General features: G+C 40.8%; 1 protein-coding gene across 2 annotated transcripts; it reads left to right on the forward strand.

Moving 5' to 3' along the window:
* The first annotated feature begins 3,155 nt into the window (after positions 1-3,155).
* MS4A1 (membrane spanning 4-domains A1) lies at positions 3,156-18,369 on the forward strand. Of its 2 annotated transcripts, none has more exons than XM_036029513.1 (7): positions 3,156-3,302; positions 10,852-11,026; positions 11,451-11,570; positions 12,966-13,022; positions 14,597-14,827; positions 15,625-15,687; positions 17,320-18,369. In XM_036029513.1, exons 2-7 carry the CDS (start codon positions 10,868-10,870, stop codon positions 17,533-17,535), a joined length of 846 nt encoding a protein of 281 aa, XP_035885406.1. In that variant the 5' UTR covers positions 3,156-3,302; positions 10,852-10,867; the 3' UTR covers positions 17,536-18,369. The 2 variants fall into 2 exon arrangements, with proteins under 2 accessions (XP_035885406.1, XP_028372299.1); XM_028516498.2 differs by having other exon boundaries at positions 3,163-3,302; positions 15,586-15,687.
* The last annotated feature ends 132 nt before the right edge of the window (positions 18,370-18,501 follow it).

The raw sequence follows: 18,501 nt of genomic DNA on the forward strand, positions 1-18,501 counted from the left end.
AGGTTCAGACGTGTGAGGTTTTTTGAGATGTATTTAGGGGTGAGAAGCTGTTACCTCAGGGTTATGACTTTTAAGTCAAACCCAGTTTAAATGTCAGTTCTGCAATATAAAGCTGGTTGACTTGAACTAATTATTTAATCTTTGTGAGCTTTAAAGTCCTAGACTAAAATGCAATAATAATACTTCCATAATGAGTTCCATGAGCTTTAAATGAACTCTGTGGGCAGCCTGTATCAATGGCTGGAACTTAAAAATTACTTAGGAAATGGTAGGTTTTCTTTTAAATTTATAATTGAGGTTTTTGTTGCTTTCCAAACATCACATTTTATCACTTACTCTGAGTTTGGGTCAATTTCTCCTGTTTCCTGAACTTTAGTTTTCTTAACGATAAAACAGAACCAAAATCGTGGTGTTATATTGACAGTACTTGCAGTACACACAGGTATTCAACTGGTGTTACTTTCCTGACTGTTAAAAATATAGAGCAGTCCTCCAGGGCAGAAAGAAGGCCTCATAAACTACAAAGCTCTTAAGTCCTCAGATTTACACTTTCCTTAGTTTTAATTATTTGTCAGTATAACATTGGGACTTTCCACCTTGTAATCAAGTTCTATTTGCAACCAGAGGGAGTGGTGGGTGGTGGGGAGTAAAGGGTAAAGGGGTCAAATATATGGTGATGGGAGAAGATTTAACTTTGGATGCTGGGCATGAAATGCAATATACAGATCATGTATCACAGAATTGTATACTTGACACTCTATCACTTTATTAACCAATGTCACCCTAATAAATTTAATTGTAAACAAGTATTTGCAATGATGTCTTTAGTTTCACCTCTGAGAGACCCTGCATCTCCCTAACCAATTCTCTGAAACCAAACACACCAACAGCAGGGAATTCAGGGTGCCAGGGCTTCCTGATAGTGGAGAGGGTTATGATAATCACCTGGATGGGAGGCAGGACCGAAGTAGAACCATCCTCTCTCACAGCCCTGCAGGGAACGCACAATCAGAAAACCTGGCCCTGCTCCCCAGGCACATGCAGGTCAAAGGACACAAATAATTGTGATAACATGGCATTACGAAATGTAGAAACCACATTGTGAAACATAGTTTTCATTAGAGAGGCAAAATGTTTCCAGGATAAGAATAAATAAGAATGTTAGGAGGTAAGGTGAATCAAAGGAAGAAAATTCCCATCAGACCAATAGTAACTAAATAAAAGTTGAGTTAAACTTTTATGTAGACTTCAGGAAACAGATCATTCTGTGGAAGCAAGAGGGACACTATATAATGACAAGAGGTTTAATACAAGAAAACAAAACAGACCCAATAAAATATCTTCAAACGTAACAGAGAAAAAATAGTGGAACAAATAAAGTGCTGCTGACAAACCCAAACAGCGCTGGGGCTGCAGCACACCCAAGCACTTAAAGGTCAATCCAGCCAAACCAGCAAAGGTTACGTAAAAGTTCATTTATCTATACATAAATTCAATTCAAGTTTATTCAGTAGCAATCACACTTAGAGCCACTTAAGCGATCTCATTTGGCCGCAGGATAACAGAGGAGCAAACACTCCAAGACAGACTTGGGGAAAACGGGACCCACAGTGACAAGGATAAGAAAAGCCAGATGTGCAACCCCAGTTCGAGCCTCACTGAGGCCAGACATTTGCTCAGTCTGACCCCACTCCCGTGCTCGCTGAAATGACCTCACCTTTACGTTGGAAGCTAATCAACAAAACAAACAAGAGAGCAAAATGTAGCCAGAGACATTGAAATTAAGAATAAATGGACAATAACCAGAGGGGAGATGGGAGAGGATAATGGGGGACAAGGGGGGAAAAGTTTACAGGAACAGCTATAAAGGACACATGGACAAAACCAAGGGGAAGTGGAATCAGGGGAGGGAGGTGGGGGAAAAAGACAGACAACTATGGTTGACCAACAATAAAATTTTAGAAAATAGGAAAAAAAATAAAATAAAATGAAGGCACACCTCTCTAACCATTCATCATCCTGGACCCAAACCTTGGGCCTCACCATCATCCACAACTCAGATCTTATGAAATCACCATCCCTGTCACCAACCATTCAAGCACTGGAGCAGATACTCATAGACCCACAACCAGAACATTAAATGATGGCAGAGCTTGTGTTTCCATTCCTCTCCTCCCTACAGCTTCTATGGTAGGGAGGAGAGGAGTGGAACAGCTTTTAGGGCTTACTCACGTGTGCCTGATGACAGCAAATTCTCTGTCCACATGGTAGTCTGTTCCACTGATGAACTGCTCCAGTGGTGAGAAAATGGCATTTTAAAATTTTTTATTAAATTCATCGGGGTGACTTTCATTAATAAGATTGATCGTAAAGGCAAAGGAAGTAAAGGCAAAAATGAATGAATGAGATGGCATTACTTTTAATGTTGTATCAAAAGCAGTCTCTCCAGAACTGCTATTACCATTGCATCTAACCCTCTGGTTCCAAACCATCCTAAAGAAAAGGGAGGCAAAGGGAGAAATAAAGGAGGAGAGAGCAGCGGAGAGGAGGGGGCGGGAGGAGAGGGGAGGGAAAGGGAGGGAAAACAGATTGAAACAGAAGAAAATTGTAATGGTGGGAAAGTGTAACCCACCCCACTATTCTTTTGACATTGTTTCTGTAAGTGCTGACTCTGACTAATATGTAGCTTGTCGACATGTTTGTATAAGAATCCTAGCATCTCACTTCAGAAGATACAGACTCCAACCTTCAGGCATCTCAGCTCTGAAAGATCTGCTGATCTTCAACTGTGGAGTCAGGAGGACATTCACAAGTACATGGGCTTAATAGTTCTTGACTTTGTCTGCTAGATGCCTCCTTCCCACCTACTCACTTCTAAAAGTGAAGTAAAAAGGTAAAAGTCATCACAGCCCATCTTTACAGAATTTCTAGAGCCCTTGTTGCCCTTGGGGACCCACGACCCACACCTGCTTGCAGGGTGGGGGCTGCAAAGCCCTTCTAATTAAGGTAGCATAAAGTACACTGTGCAGTCCCCTGGGGTCATTTTCAAGAAGCGAAACCTCCTGGTAGGGCAGAAACATTTTTATACATCCCTCAGCCCTGGCCACTGCATGTGAAACTAAAATAATTGGGGCAAAGCCCAAGGTAGCAGAAGCCACCGATTTCCTGTCACCCTGGTATATATCAGAAGTCCCAGGCCTGGCCTATCTCACTCACCCTGTGGACTTGAGAAAGTAGCCCTCCAGCTAACTCAACAGCAGGCATCAAAGCAGCCCCTGAGCCCTAAGGCTTTGGAGACTCAGGTAAGGAATCAATTTACATACTTCATTTAAATGACTGAAAGGGAGTGATGGGTAAGGTGTAGAATGGTTTGGGAGACTGGAGATTTTCAGCTCTAACCCTAAGGCTTCCCTGGTCAAGTGTTCTGATGGTGTCATGACTGAGGAGGGGTGATATCAAGGCTTGCTGCCCACCTACTCCTAATTTCTCTCTATCTCTCTCTTTCTCACTCTCCCTCGATCCTGGCCGTGAGTTGAACTTTGAGTCATGCTACAAAATCGCAGATTGCAGCATGTAGTTGAAGCATGGTTACCAAGCTGCTGGATCAAATCTGCACTCTACGCCTTACGAGCCATATAACCTCAGGCCAACTTACTAAACTTCTAAGTCCCGCAGTTTCTTCTTCTGTAAAATTACAGCAATAGTAATACCCACTGCATTATGAAGGTTCAGTGAGCTAAAATCCTGAAGCTCTTAGAATTGGTTGCCTGGTGCCAAACAAGAAAATAACCAGTGGTGGCTATAATGAAAATAACTCTATTCTTCTTGTTTTAAATGCTTTTATCTCCAAAGGTATCCCACTAAATGCAAATATCCCTAGATGCTAAACCCCATGACCTAATGTTCCCAGAGGGGGTTGGCAGGCACCAAAATGAGCCCCAAATCCTGCCTCAAATCCATCTCAGAAGCTTAGAGTCAGAGTGGCCACTGAAGATGAGAGGAAGCTCTGATGAAAGGGGATCAAAATGAATTTTAACCATGTCATAACTCCTTTCTGAAACCAGTCTGTAATGTGACTCTCCTCCCCTGTTTCCCATAAAATGGCTTGACCTCACTGATCAGATGAACTTTTTGTTCAATGTCCTGATCATTTTGTAAAACTGTTCTGAGGAAGGTGTTCAATTTAATGTTCATTTTAACATTTACTGAGCTCATAGCATGCGGGAAATGGGTTCTCAAAGCAATCCTAGTAGGACATTTCCCTGCAAGATTTACATCCCTTTAAGAGAAGTTGCAATATGATGAAGAAAGAAAACAGTTGGTGACAAGTAAAAAATGCAGAGAGCTGTGACTTTGAAAGAGAAATCCTTGCCATGGGTGAGAAGAGAAGGGATGGCCTGAGGTGATGTGATCATCTTCTGGGGAGTCTGACTGAAAATGAAGGGGTGGGAGGAGCATTTCCTAGGGGAGAGGACTCACTGAAGAAAGCAGGAGGCAAGTCCAGACCAGTGGCTCCAGCTCCTGTGGGAAGCAACGGGATGGGACTTAAGAAGTTAGGTAGAGCTGAACTGGGAAGGGCCTCTGCATCATCAACGACAGGTACGAGAAAGAGTTCAAGCTCAGGAAGAGAAGGACATAAGTAGTCATTGAGGGAGCCTGATCACAGGCTAACATTTCTGAAGGGGGCTAGTGGACACCAAAACGAGCCCCAAATCCTGCCTCAAGACCATCACAGAAGGGTAGAGGGAGGACAGATTAGAAAAAAAGAAAGATTCAAGGCAGAAAAGCGAGATTGCTGTGCCTCAACCGAGAGAGGAAATGAGAATCGAACGCATGAGGTGACACTGGAAGTAGAAAGAAAGTCCATCTGCAGGATACGGGGCTGACAGAGCGCGACCTGGCCACTACGTGACCATGGGAGACAAAGCGGCAGAGTGGCAGATGCCTCCGGCATTTTAAGCCTGGGTGACAGGGGAAACAGAAATAAAGCAACCTGAGGGATGCCACCCGAGGAAAGGCCAGTGACTTTGCAGCACAGTCCCTGAAGGGAGCAGTTTCAGTTCAGTGGCTCTGGCTGCAACTGGCTGTGAAGCGTTGATGAGTGAGGAGGTGGGAGGAAGTGGAGGAAGAAGGTGGAACCATAAACTTGCTTTTTTAAAGCATATTTTATTGATTATGCTATACAGTTCCCCCCTTCATCCCCCCTCCACCCTGCACCCCTCAACCCCCCAGCATCCCCTACCTTAGTTCATGTCCATGGGTTGTACATGTAAGTTCTTTGAGTTCTCTGTTTCCTATACCATTTTTGACCCCTCCCCATCTATTTAATGCTTACCAATTATGCTTCTTCTTCCCTGTACTTCCCCCCATTCCTCCCTTCCCCCTCCCCACTGAAAACCCTCCATGTGATGTCCATTTCTTTGATTATGTTCCCGTTCTAGTTGTTCGCTTAGTTTTTGTTTTCATTGTTTTTCTTCCTTTTCTTATTTTTAGGTTATTTGTTGATACTTGTGAGTTTGTTGCCATTTTACTGTTCATAGTTTTTTCTTCCTTTTCTTAGATAAGTCCCTTTAACATTTCATATAATATTGGCTTGGTGATGATGAACTCCTTTAACTTGACTTTATCTGGGAAGCACTTTATCTGCCCTTCCATTCTAAATGATAGCTTTGCTGGATAGAGTAATCTTGGATGTAGGTCCTTGCCTTTCATGACTTTAAAGTACTTCTTTCCAGTCCCTTCTTGCCTGCAAGGTTTCTTCTGAGAAATCAGCTGATAGTCTTATGGGAACTCCTTTGTAGGTAACTGCCTCCTTTTCTCTTGCTGCTTTTAAGATTCTCTCTTTGTCTTTAATCTTGGGTAACTTAATGATGATGTGCCTTGGTGTGTTCCTCTTTGGGTACAACTTCTTTGGGACTCTTTTGGCTTCTTGGACCTCCTGGAAGTCTACTTCCTTTGCCAGATTAGGGAAGTTCTCCTTCATTATTTGTTTAAATAAGTTTTCAATTTCTTGCTGCTGTTCTTCTCCTTCTGGCACCCCTATAACTTGGATATTGGAACATTTCAGGTTGTCCCAGAGGTTTGTAAGACTCTCTTCACTTTTTTGAATTCTTTTTTCTTCATTCTGTCCTGGCTAGATGTTTATGTCTTCCTTTTGTTCCAAATTGTTGATTTGAGTCAAGTTGTCATTGTTGGTTCCCTGTTGTCACTGTTGGTCCCCTGAATATTTTGCTTTATTTCATTTTGGGTATCTTTCATTTGTTTTTTCATTTTTTGACCAAGCTCAATTAGTTCTGTGAACATTTTGATTACCAGGGCTTTAAATTCTCCATCAGATAGGTTGGCTATCTCTTCATCGCCTAGCTCTCTTTCTGAGATTTTGCTCTGTACTTTCATTTTGGCCCTATTTCTTTGTTCAGGCCCCTCTTAAGTTGTGAAGAGGTGGGGCCTTAGGTATTCACCAGGGCAGGGCAAACCTCTTTGCTGCGCTGCCGCGCTGCCTGTTGGGGAAGGGCCAGAGAGGGAATAGCACAGCTCACTTGCCAGTCTCTAGCTCACTTTTCCAAGAGCTCTCTGTGAGACTGGGAGCTTCTCCCACCTCAGCAACTGCCGGAGTCCACAGCCACCTCTGAGTCTCAGTTTCCCCTTAAGTCAGTCCCTTCTGTGCAGCCTGACACCTCGCTGCAGCCAGGCCCACCCCCGAGGCCTGCTGCCTCACCACGGTTTCACTCTGTCTGCTGCCTTGCCAGTCTGGTTGTTCTGTTTGACTATTTCTTTGATTCTGTGGTTGTCGGAGTTCCATGCAGTTTGATTTTCTGCCACTTCTGATTGTTTATTGATTTTAGATTGGTTGTTATCTTCCTTTTGCTTGTGCAAGGAAGCAAAGAGTTTCTACCTATGCCTCCATCTTGGCCAGAACTCCATAAGCTTTTAAGAAGCTGTGGCTCAAGGACAGGGGAGACTGGGCAGTGGCCGGGGACACTGCTAGATTAAAGGAAGGGGCTTTGGGACTGGGGGACACCCCAGCACATTTTAACCATTAAAAAAGTCCAGTGACTACAATTATTCTTTGAAAGTTAAGCCTTATAAATTACAAGTTATGTCATGTTCTCAAGGTAATACTTTCAATAGAGAGATCACAAAAGTAGCAAGCAACAGAGGAGGACTAGCCCCTGCTACATAGCACCACAAAGAGTGAGAATGATGGTGCAACAACCGACTTCTTTAAAGGACTGAAGTCTTGGTGGAAGGAGATGGGCTGAAATGCACAGGCAGAGGGAAAGGAAGCAAGAACATTCTTCCTCAGAGAAAAGTATACAAAAGGCCAGAAAGGATGAAAATGCAAAACAATTTTGAGTGACAAAGGAGGAAGTTGAGGTAATAAAGGGGGAAGTTGAGGTAACAAAAAGCTTTGAATTTCTCAGCAAATGATGGAATTATTGGACCTAAAGCTCCTAACTCAAATCACAACCCATGAAAGTTGTGAGCTCTTCTTCAGAGGATGGACAGAAACAGTGGTGCCTTTCAGTTCAGTTTTTTTTTAATAGATTTTATTTATCTATTTTTAAAGCGAAGGGAAGGGAGGGAGAAAAAGGAGAGAAACATCAATGTGTGGTTGCCTCTTACATGGCCCCCACTGGGGACCCAGTCCACAACCCAGGCACGTGCCCTGACTGGGAATCACACCGGCAACCCTTTGGTTTCACAGCCCCCACTCTATCCACTGAGCCACACCAGCCAGGAACAGTGGTGCATTTTAAAAGTCAAGAGAGATTTGCAGAAGTTGCTGTCATCAAATGGGGCAGTGTCTGGTAAACTGAATTCTGATTTTAATATAATTTAGTGAAAATAAGATAGTCTTGTTACCACATTTTGATTACTGTGATGAGTAACCCCAACTAGTATCCCAACTAATCTTTAGGCATAACTATTTGGGGCATTAAGTAATTGTGGACATTTTTTTTTGGATGGGGCAAAACTTCAGAAATCTATAATATCCTTAGGAGTATGGGGTCTAGTTTTATATATTTCCACAGAATGCAACTTTTCATTACCCAGTCTAGGATCTTCTGGCATTTTATACACACACACACACACACACACATTTAGAGTAGCATATAGAAACAAGTATGTATGTGTTTATAAACTACCATTTCACAGTAATATTTACTGAAGGCTTTGCAGAAATTTCCATAGCAAGACATAACTTTAACAGAGCACACAGCTCTCCCCTGTGGTCATGACTGCCATTCACCACTGCAGACATGTCCTAAGTAGAACTTGCTTGCATAAATGGTTTGTCTCACCAGTAATAGAGACATAACCTTAGGCAGCTGAAAAATACGGAGAAATTAAAAATGACAGTAGCTCAATCACCAAGATAATTGATGACTTTTGCTCTTTAAGTCATTGTCACTAAAATGAGCCCTCTGGAGAGGAGTGTGGTGACTCCCAGCTCTTTCCAGACTAGTCATGGGAAAATTAACTTCTCTGAACCTCCGTTTCCATGTCTGCAAGAAGACAAAACACCTACTTAGTAAGGAAGGTGTTAGGAGATTTGGAACTACATGCACATACACTGTCCCTGAAACACAGCAGGTGCTCAGTGAATAGCTCTATGGGGTCTGGCCCGTGGTGCAGCACAAAAAACACCAGCCTCAGGGCCATGGTGACTGCCTTCCAGTTCAGCTCAGTCACTAAGTGCAAGGGCTTTAACAGGGCATGTCCCATCTCTGGGCCACAGTTTCTTCTTTTGTTAGATGAAGAGAATGGTTTCTGAGGTTCCCCTGACTAGCTCTAAAAATCCTTCCTGGTGACCAGAATCAGTTTGTAAAATCCCTGCTGGGCTACATTAGTATAATTCTTTCTGGTTGGTGATCTGGTGGGGTGGTTTGTGGTATGAAGCAAATCCCCATGACCATATGACATCTGATAATCTAGAAGTCAGGCAAAATCAAGTGCAAAGCACCCAGAGCCTCCTCTCTTCCTTTCAACCCAGACAGATATTCTGTTGGCAATTGATTTATAGTCACTCATCTATGTGAAGGAAAAGGAAGAGGTTCATTAGTGAAAGAGGCTGAGTTCCTATTCCCCACGGAGGACAAAGCAGCCTGGTACCATATCTATGGTACCTATCCTCCTTGGATAGGTCCAAGTCCTCATTTTAAATCTTTATTCATCATGAATCTTTGAACAAGTTACCTAACTTTTTTAAGCCCTTGTTATCTCCTGTACAAAATAAGGGCAATAACTCATCTCTAATCTACTCTGTGAGGCTCAAATGACATGTCAGGTGTGAAATCTCTTACTATAAAGTGGGTACAAATGTGAGGCCTGTCACCTGTCTCATGGCACACCTGCAGTTGCTCAGCTGTGTGTGACTTCAGCAAGATAAATGAGATAGACAGACAGCCTTGGTCTCCAAGATTCCTTATGTAACTTGCAGTCAATAGAGACAAGAACAATGACCTGTCCCTAAAGACAGATTTCCAGGGTCCAGAAAAAACCTGGTAGAATTCATGTAAGTAATTGACATAAACAAATTAATACCAAAAGGATGCACAAGGTGAAGAAGGTTGAGCAGTATTAAAATATTAGAGCTGGGAAGGACCTTGGTAATAATCACTAACTTCAGAAATGAATAAATCATAAATTGTAAGAATAAATAGCATTTATCACTCTTGCCTTATGTACTAGGCACTTTCACATGTTTACTTACTTATTTCTCATAAATGTCTGTGAAAGGGGTATTGTGTTTATTTTTCAGATGGAAACAATGCTCATAAAGTTAATAATATGAAAAATAAGAACAGCAACAAAAATACCTAATAATTATTCAGACATGGGTACTTTACATACACTTATTTCTTTAAACATATTTACTAAGAAACTACTGAAATACTGGACAAGAAAGAGCTATGTCTCTGCTTTGATGGAATTTATATTATAGTGGGGAGGTTGAGACTGTAAACAAGAAAGAAAATAATCAAGGTAATTCCCCACAGGTAAGTAAGTGCATGAAGCAAATATAATGTGTTGCAGGAGAGAGTAACTAGGAGGATGCTTCATGGACTGAGGGTTCAGGGAAGGCTTTTCTGAGGATCTGACATTTGAGCCACACCTGAATAAAGACACCAGCCACCCACAAACCATCAGCCCATTTATGATATAGTGACCCTATCAGACAAGAATTATTTTTATTCTGATATTGTAGTTGAACTTGAGGCCCAGAGACTTTTAAAAAACTTGCCCACAGTTTCACAGCAAATAAAAGGATCATGATTTAAACCATACAATCTTAGAGAACCTCCTTGAAGTGATTAACTCAAGGTCACAGAGTCAGTGGTAAGAGCAGACTAGAATCAGCCCCTCCTGATCTCAAGGACAGTTATCATCATACTGTCATGATGCCTCTGGTCCATCACAATGGACGAAAGCAGGTAAGCAAAAGTATAAGGACAAGTCAATGCAAAATACATTTTCTAATATTAAAGTGTAGGAAAAGCATCCAGGGATGAGAGAAAAACAGAACATGCAGATATACAAGCACTGAGTTCTCCACTAAGATCAAGTACACTCCAATCATAGTTGTCAAGAATACTAGCAGTGGCCCTGGGTCCATATGCCTTGCCTGGGATGCCCCACCCCTTGTCCCGCCCCAGATCCTACCTTAGAACACAGCAGTAGGCCTTGCTTCAGCTCCAAAACAGAAGGAAGAGGCCATGACTACCCTCAATGTCACCCCATGGGAAAAATACAGACAAAAAGTATTCAGGTTGAATGACTCAAAATAAAAGACTGCTGAAATTCTGTTCTCTCTCTTCTCATTTTATTATTGGTTTTATTTTTTAGGAGTTTTGAAGGTGAAATGGCAACACCCAGAAATTCAATGAGTGGAGCTTTCCCAGAACATCCTGTGAAAGGCCCTATGGCTATGCAACCTGCTCAAAAAATTATTCCCAGGAGGATGGCTTCCGTGGTGGGCCCCACACAAAGCTTCTTCATGAGGCAGTCCAAGGCTTTGGGGGTGAGTCAGTTGTCCTCCATTCCATATTCTAGGGATTCTGTGGCCTAAGGAAGCAGATGCTGTTGGCCAAGGGCAGGACTCAATCCAATTTGAAGGTATCTGATCCAACCTGAGGTGTTCTTCATGTCGGAAATAATGGGTCAAATCAGTGATGTACTGAGAAGTTATCACAATGATGTTATGTCTCTTTTTGATTTGAGGCTTGCATATTTAAGGATCTCCCATCTAAGTTCATCACTAGCATCCTAGGTATATCTGCCTTGCAAATGTCCCAAGTGATAGAGAAAATGATCTGAACAAGACAAATGTCTTGGCAACTTTACCACTCCCTCTGGGCATTTCACACAGGCTTCCAGCCTTACCTTTGCTTTCTGACTTGAAAATGATTTCAGTTCACCCACCAGTGCCCCTATTTCTTCCCCAGGCTGTCCAGATTATGAATGGGCTCTTCCACATAGCCCTAGGTGGTCTCCTGATGATCCACATAGAAGTCTTTGCACCCATCTGTATCACTGTGTGGTACCCTCTCTGGGGAGGCATTATGGTAAGTAAAAATTCACAACCATTTTGATGCAGACAAAAATGTTGAAAAGCTCCACAGGAATATACCAGATTATTTCTGTGTTGAGTAAAGTTGAGCAGGAAATGGGTTATCTGGTAAAAGTGATGTAATGGAAAGGGTTGACTAAATTGGGTGTGAAGGCCATGGTTGAGTTAGTCGTCATGCGTCATGTGAAGTTGGACGGAGATGCCCTATGTGAATCCACATAGGGAAGGAAGATTGTTCAAAGCATGGCCTCTCCACAGTCAATTTGAGGGGAGCAGGGAAGAGGAGTACTAGATATTTGGACTATATACCATGGTGTTTCAGAAAGCAAAAAGGGGTAGGAGCATCCCACTTCCAGCTGGTCCTTCTTCCCTACAATTCTGCTTAGTTACTATTGCACGTGGTAGAATTAGTCCCATCCCAAATAAATCTCCTATTGCTTATCAGGAGAGCAGCAGTTTCATGTACATATTTTCCAAGCTTTTAATTTTGTCTGGTTATGGTATGGGGCAGTGGTGTTTAAATTACCATTACAGTTTTCAGGTGCTATGATAAAAGATGAGTCCAAGATTGAATTTTTCCAAATAAGGGGAAATGGATTAGAACAAGAATTCTCTCCATTTTACAGCTTGAACCATAGAAAAGGAAAATGATAAATAATCATCACCACTTCCTGTAGAAGCCAACATTTTAATGGGGTGCCCATGGCAGTCAGGCCAAGTATTTTCTACACTGATTCATTCTTTATTGGTGTCAGTCATGTAAATCATTGTGTGTTACAAAAAGCAATTCTACAGGTTTTTTAAAGAAAGAAAAACTAAAAATAATTTAAATTCACATTGTGACTATTAACTGATGGAAATGTGAATTCTGCCTCTTTGGTTTTATTATATTCCTAGTCTCAGCTCCCCAGTTCATTGAATACAAGGTACAGATTAAGTGTAACTGATCCTGAATAAAGGAGAAATAGGACCACTGAAAAATAAATGAATCTGATTAAAAAAGGATGGATAGTTTAGTGAAAGTGGTTGAAAGTGTGGATAGCTTTTTTACAACCAGCTCTCAATGTTAAAAAGTAATAGACTGAAAGAGACCAGAGGGGAGGAGGGTGGGTAATGGTAGAAAGGAGGGGAAGGGACTAGACAAAGAACATGTACAAATGACCCATGGACATGGACAATAGTGTGGGGATTGACTATGGGAGAAAGGGGGTGGCATGGGTGGAGAAAGGCAAAGGCAAAGGGGGAAAAATTGGGACAACTGTAATAGAATAACAATAAAAATGATTTATTAAAAAAAAGTAATTTCCTTCTCCCTCTGGGCCTCTCTTCCCCTCTGCCTGTTCTCCCATCTCCCACACCCTTCCCCACCCGCCACCTCTCTTTTTTTCAGTATATTATTTCTGGATCACTCCTGGCAGCGGCAGGGACAAGCTCCAGAAAGAGTCTGGCAAGTAATCGTATGTTTTTCTCTCCCACACATTCAAGGAATAGCTAAGGTCTCAGTTGAAAACAAGAACCCTTAATGACCTTTGGAATCACAGTAACATTGAGTTCTCTAAAGCTTAAAAAGCAAAAGATCTTCTACACTGCTGTTTTGATTTTATTTATGAAAAAGTTAGAAATGAGAATCCACCTGAAACGCATCCATGGAAACAGAATTAAAACCAGATGGGTGAAGAGCATGCTTATGATCTTAAAACTGATGAATGCTGTGTGAGACCAACAGATCACTCTAAAAACCATGTCATTTCTCTCAGACCACCATGTAGGACAACTGTCTAATCAATGGTATGATTGACTCAAGTCATAGTTAACACTGAGTTTTAACTTTGAGCTCAGTTTACTTCCATGTAACTCTGAGTTTTCACCTGTAAAATGGAGGTAATAGTCCTTGCTACCGTATGAAATTGTTGCTAGGATTAAACGGAGTAGAATAAAGGAAAGTGCTTCAGAGGCTATAAAGAGCTACGGAGTGGTCTTGTTTATAGGGACACATTTACACCCAGGAAGAGCTCCCCATACTGTATGGATCAAGAGCTCATCAGCGAGTTAGTTTCCTTGCCCTACTTCTTTTTATACCTACTAAGCTATTACTCATTTGAGTCACTTCCAAAGTCATTGAGAGACTGAATGAATCGAGATGCCCCTCTCTAGAGGAGGTCTGACAAACTCAGTTTTTGGGGAAAAAAACTTTATGAAGGTCACATTGTTTTACTCTCCAAATACAGCCAGTCCTACTGACTTGCCATCTGTAGGTCATATAGTCAAGGATGAAACATGTTTGTCTTAAAGTAATCATCCATAATCTCATATCATTATGGCACTTGTCACATATATTTTCCTGTTTTGACCTTTTATTGTCCTCACAAGGTAGAACCCACCCACTGACATCCTCTTACCTAATGCTACCAGAGTTATCAGCCCCAATGGTATTTTAAAAGATGGCTGACTGGGGCTGATTGCAACCAATGTTAATAGGAAGTAAGTGGTGGTGTTATTCTTGCTGCTGTTTGTTTCTACTTGATAGTCTAGACCTAGAGGGTTCTGTCTGCTCTTTCCCTACTTATACTCACAGTACCACCCTAGTTCCCCGAAATGAGAGAACCTCCTTCTCTCTCTCCCTTCTACCTTCCTGCACAGACAGATATGGTCTGAATATTTATCTTTATTTACCCGACAAACATTTATTAAATGCCATCTAGGACATTGACAATAGCAGTAAAAGGAAGTGCACAGGGGTAATTGATAAGAATTAAGAATTATTTCCACAATTTTTTCCTGATAAACTGATTGGATGGTGATGGCCTAAAATGAGATGGGGAAGACTGAGACAGATTGAGAGATGAAGGTTTTTATTTTACAGTGTCAGAGACTAAAAACAACTGAGAGGAGAGTGGTATGGATTATTTAGGTATAGGACCTTTGTGAGTCAGAGGCATAAGATCTGGAATTCATGCCTAGCTTAAATTCTCCCAATGGAAATTAAACCCAATTAATAACTCCTGTATGTCTCCATTTCAGGTCACAGGGAAAATGATAATGAACTCAGTGAGCCTCTTTGCTGCCATTTCTGGGGTAATCCTTTTGATCATGGACATATTTAATATTACAGTCTCTCCTTTTTTAAAACTGGAGAGTTTGAACTTGAACAAAGCTTCTGAGATTAACATACCCGACTGTGAAGCAACTAACCACTCTGAGAAAACCACTCTACGTATGGATTATTGTTATAGAATTAGATCTGTGTTCTTGGTAAGTGTGAAATTTGATTTCTTTTTAGAGAGGAAGTGTGGTATTTTTATTATGAGCCAGACTCTCTGCATCTGGTACTTATTGCCTCATGGCTTTGGGCAAGAATTTTAACCACATTCTGTCTGAATTTTAATTATAAAATGTGGAAGGCAATAGTACTTATCTTGTAAGGCTGTTTTGAGGGATGAGTTAATATATGCAAAGCATTTCGAGCAGTGTCTGGTACATAGAAAGTGCTATATAAATACTTGCTTTAACATTAGTAATGCTGTTATTATTAGTGGTATTAATATTTATTATTATTATTGATTAAGGTGAACACTGAAGAACTACCTGAGTTGTCATGAATATCTTTTGCCCCAAGAAGTTTTTAGTGGAGTTTGAAGAGGAAAAAATGTATCTCCCAAGTATGAAGAGGTGTCCTTGGTGTGATACCACCTAAGTAAAGCTAGATAAAATTTAATTTGGGGCTTAGTAATTATTCTCTCCTACATAGAATTGACTCTTCAACTAGTTATTTGTCTCTCATTTTTCTATCAGCAACATGTGTTAACTATTTGTTGTATGTCAGGAGTTGTGCTAAGGGTTAAGATTATAAAGATACTAGTATTAATAGTTCTTACTGGTAGTCATGATTTACTTGAAGAATTGATCTTTTAATAATTTAATTTCAGTCAAAAGTCATTCACTGAGTGGCAATCACATTCTTGTACTTTTTATTATTACATTTTCATCCTCACTTTTCTGTTTTTCTTCAGAGCCTTTTTGCAGTGATGCTGATCTTTGCCTTCTTCCAGAAACTTGTCACAGCTGGTGCTGTTGAGAACGAATGGAGAAAGCTGTGCTCCAGACCCAAAGCTGTAAGTAGTAGCCCATCTGTCTACAACCTTCCTCTAGGAAAACCATGTCTTACTAACAAAAACAAAAACAAAAACAAAAACCTCTCGAATCTTCACAGGAGAATGTAATGTAATGAGACTTTGAGCCTGGGAGCTTCATGACAAAATGGCCTCAGTGTGAAGAAACATGTCTGGAAATTTGAAATAAGTCTATAGGTTAGACAGAAGATACAATTCTATAATGTGCCACCCTCTTACTAATCTTGACTTTTGCTTGACTTCAAGCATTCAACTTGATTCCATAATAATTTGGAAGAAAGCAGGTGACTGAAGGTTGAAGGCCAATGAAAGCCACTAGTTCGTCCACTTTATTTTTCAGTATTCCCTTCTTCCACCTACCCTCCATACATACCGCCTTCTTATCTAATCCCTCTTCCAAAACAATAGTTCAAAGAAGCTCTACAACTGAGAAATAGTAATACCTATTGTCAACTACTTCAGAACTATAGAATGTTAGATTTAGAATGGAATTTAGGAATCATCACTAATTCCTTCATTTTGTTGATGAAAAAAGTAGAATTAGAGATAGATTTTCCCAAAATTATCTTCAATAGAGGCAAATCAAAATGAAATCCATTGAAAATTTTGCTGCTATGAACATTGGGGTGCATAGGTTCTTCTGACTTAGTTTTTCAGGATTCTTAGGCTATAATCTCAGCAGTGGAATTAGTTTAGGGAAGGCAATTAGCTCCATTTTAAGTTCTTTACAGAAATTCCATACTGTTTTCCACAGTCGCTGCACCAGTCTGCACCTGGTGCACTGTTGGAACCCACCAACAGTGCACCAGGGTTCCCTTTACCCCACAACCTTTCCAGCACTTGTTTGTTGACTTATTTAGGATGGCCATTCTGACTGTTGTGAAGTAGTATCTCATTGTTATTTTAATTTGCATCTCTCTGAAGGCTACTGGTGCTGAGCGTCCTTTCATATGTCTCTGGGCCCTCTGTATGTCCTCCTTGGAGAGATTATGCTAAGTGAAATAGGCCAAGCAGTGAATGACAAAAATACCATATGATCTCACCTATAAGTGGAACCTAATCAACAAAACAAATAAGCAAGCAAAATATAACCAGAGATGTTGAAATAAAGAACAAACTGACAGTAACCAGAGAGGATGGGGGAGGGAGATAACAGAGGACAGAAGAGGAAGAGTTGTCAAGGAATATGTATAAAGGACCCATGGATAAAGCCAACAGGGGGTGGGTGTAGGATTGAGTGTGGGAAGTGGGGGTAGGTGAGTGATGGGGGGAAATGGAGACAACTATAGTTGAACAACAATAAAAAAATAGCTCTGCAAAAAAAACCCCATGAAAATCTAAGTGCCTCTATTATTGCAGTATTCCTTCCCAAATATTGGATGATCATTCCAGGCAAAGTGGCAAAAACTGCTGGCCTTGAGGATGAGTCTTGATAAGTGATTTGGTAATTAAGAATGTAAGCACCTAGGAAATCAATCCTGGCACTTAGAACCACATAGGAAATAAAATAGATAGCATAAAACAAGGAGGTATTTGATAAATATTTGTAGAGATTGTTGAGAAATGTGTCAGTGGTAAAGATCAAGAAAAATTTGTTTAATTTGTGTATTCTAGGATGTTGTTTTCCTGTCAGCAGAAGAAAAAAAAGAACAAGCAGTTGAAATAAAAGAAGAAGTGGTGGAGTTGACTGAAACATGTGTCCAACCAAAGAATGAAGAAGATATTGAAATTATTCCCGTCCAAGAAGAAGAAGAAGAAACAGAAATAAACTTTCCAGAACCTCCCCAAGATCAGGAATCCTCACCAGTAGAAAATGATAGTGTCCCTTAAGCCATTTTTTGTTTTCTGCTTCCCTTTTCTAAGCATTAGGGTTCATAGCTTCTGAGACGTATCTCCTCCCATTTCTTGAGGCACTCTGCATGTATCCTGCACAACCGTCTCTGGTCTTTGTATAGAGTAACCATGGCTCCATCTCTGTGTTTCTCATTCAGAGAGTATAGCTATTGCAGCAGATTGTGTCAAAATGTTTCTTGTTCAGAGCAGTTTTCTTGTATTAAAAAAGGGCAGAATGTGATTTCTCACCAGCCTTTGCCTTGGCTAAGCCATAGTAGTAGCAGCAGTAGGGTATGCTTTTCATTTCTTACCTTCTCAATAGGGAAGAAAGGCACCGGATGAAAAAGAAAAATGACAGCTCCATGCCATCCCTAAATTATCTCTAATTCCTTACACATCCACATTTTTGGTGGAGTCCCCTTTGCACCACTGTTTTAAGGAAAGTAAAAATAATGATAATGAGGTGCTATAAGGAGCCTATTTCACCTATCTTTCTGTGGGGCTGACACTGCGACACATTCTTAGAGCCTGCCCCTCCCCCACCCCAATCAGGAAGGCTCTAAGTGGCCAACACCCAATCCTTTTTTTTTTTTGTATAAACAGCACAGCTTATACATGGCCATATATCTGTCTGTCTTAACTTTCCCTAACTCCTGCTCTAGGCCCTTAGTTGCATTGTCTACCTTTAGGCAAGAAAAGAAAGAATGAAAGAAAAATACCATGAGTACCCACATCTCAAATGATAATCAACACTTGCATTTGTTGAATATTTTCCAGTCAACAAAGTATTTTATCAAATAATTGCATTTGACTGTCCATGATCAAGAAAAATCCCCTATTTTACAAATGATTCAAAAAGGCTAATTTGTGAATAATTAAAGGTAATTTCTTGATGGTCATAGCTAGCAATTTTGAGAGCCTTTTTTCAGACCTAGATCTTCTTACTCAAATCCTGCAGTATTT

Source organism: Phyllostomus discolor, chromosome 6, assembly GCF_004126475.2.
Source record: "Phyllostomus discolor isolate MPI-MPIP mPhyDis1 chromosome 6, mPhyDis1.pri.v3, whole genome shotgun sequence".
NCBI classification, from domain to species: Eukaryota; Metazoa; Chordata; class Mammalia; order Chiroptera; family Phyllostomidae; genus Phyllostomus; species Phyllostomus discolor.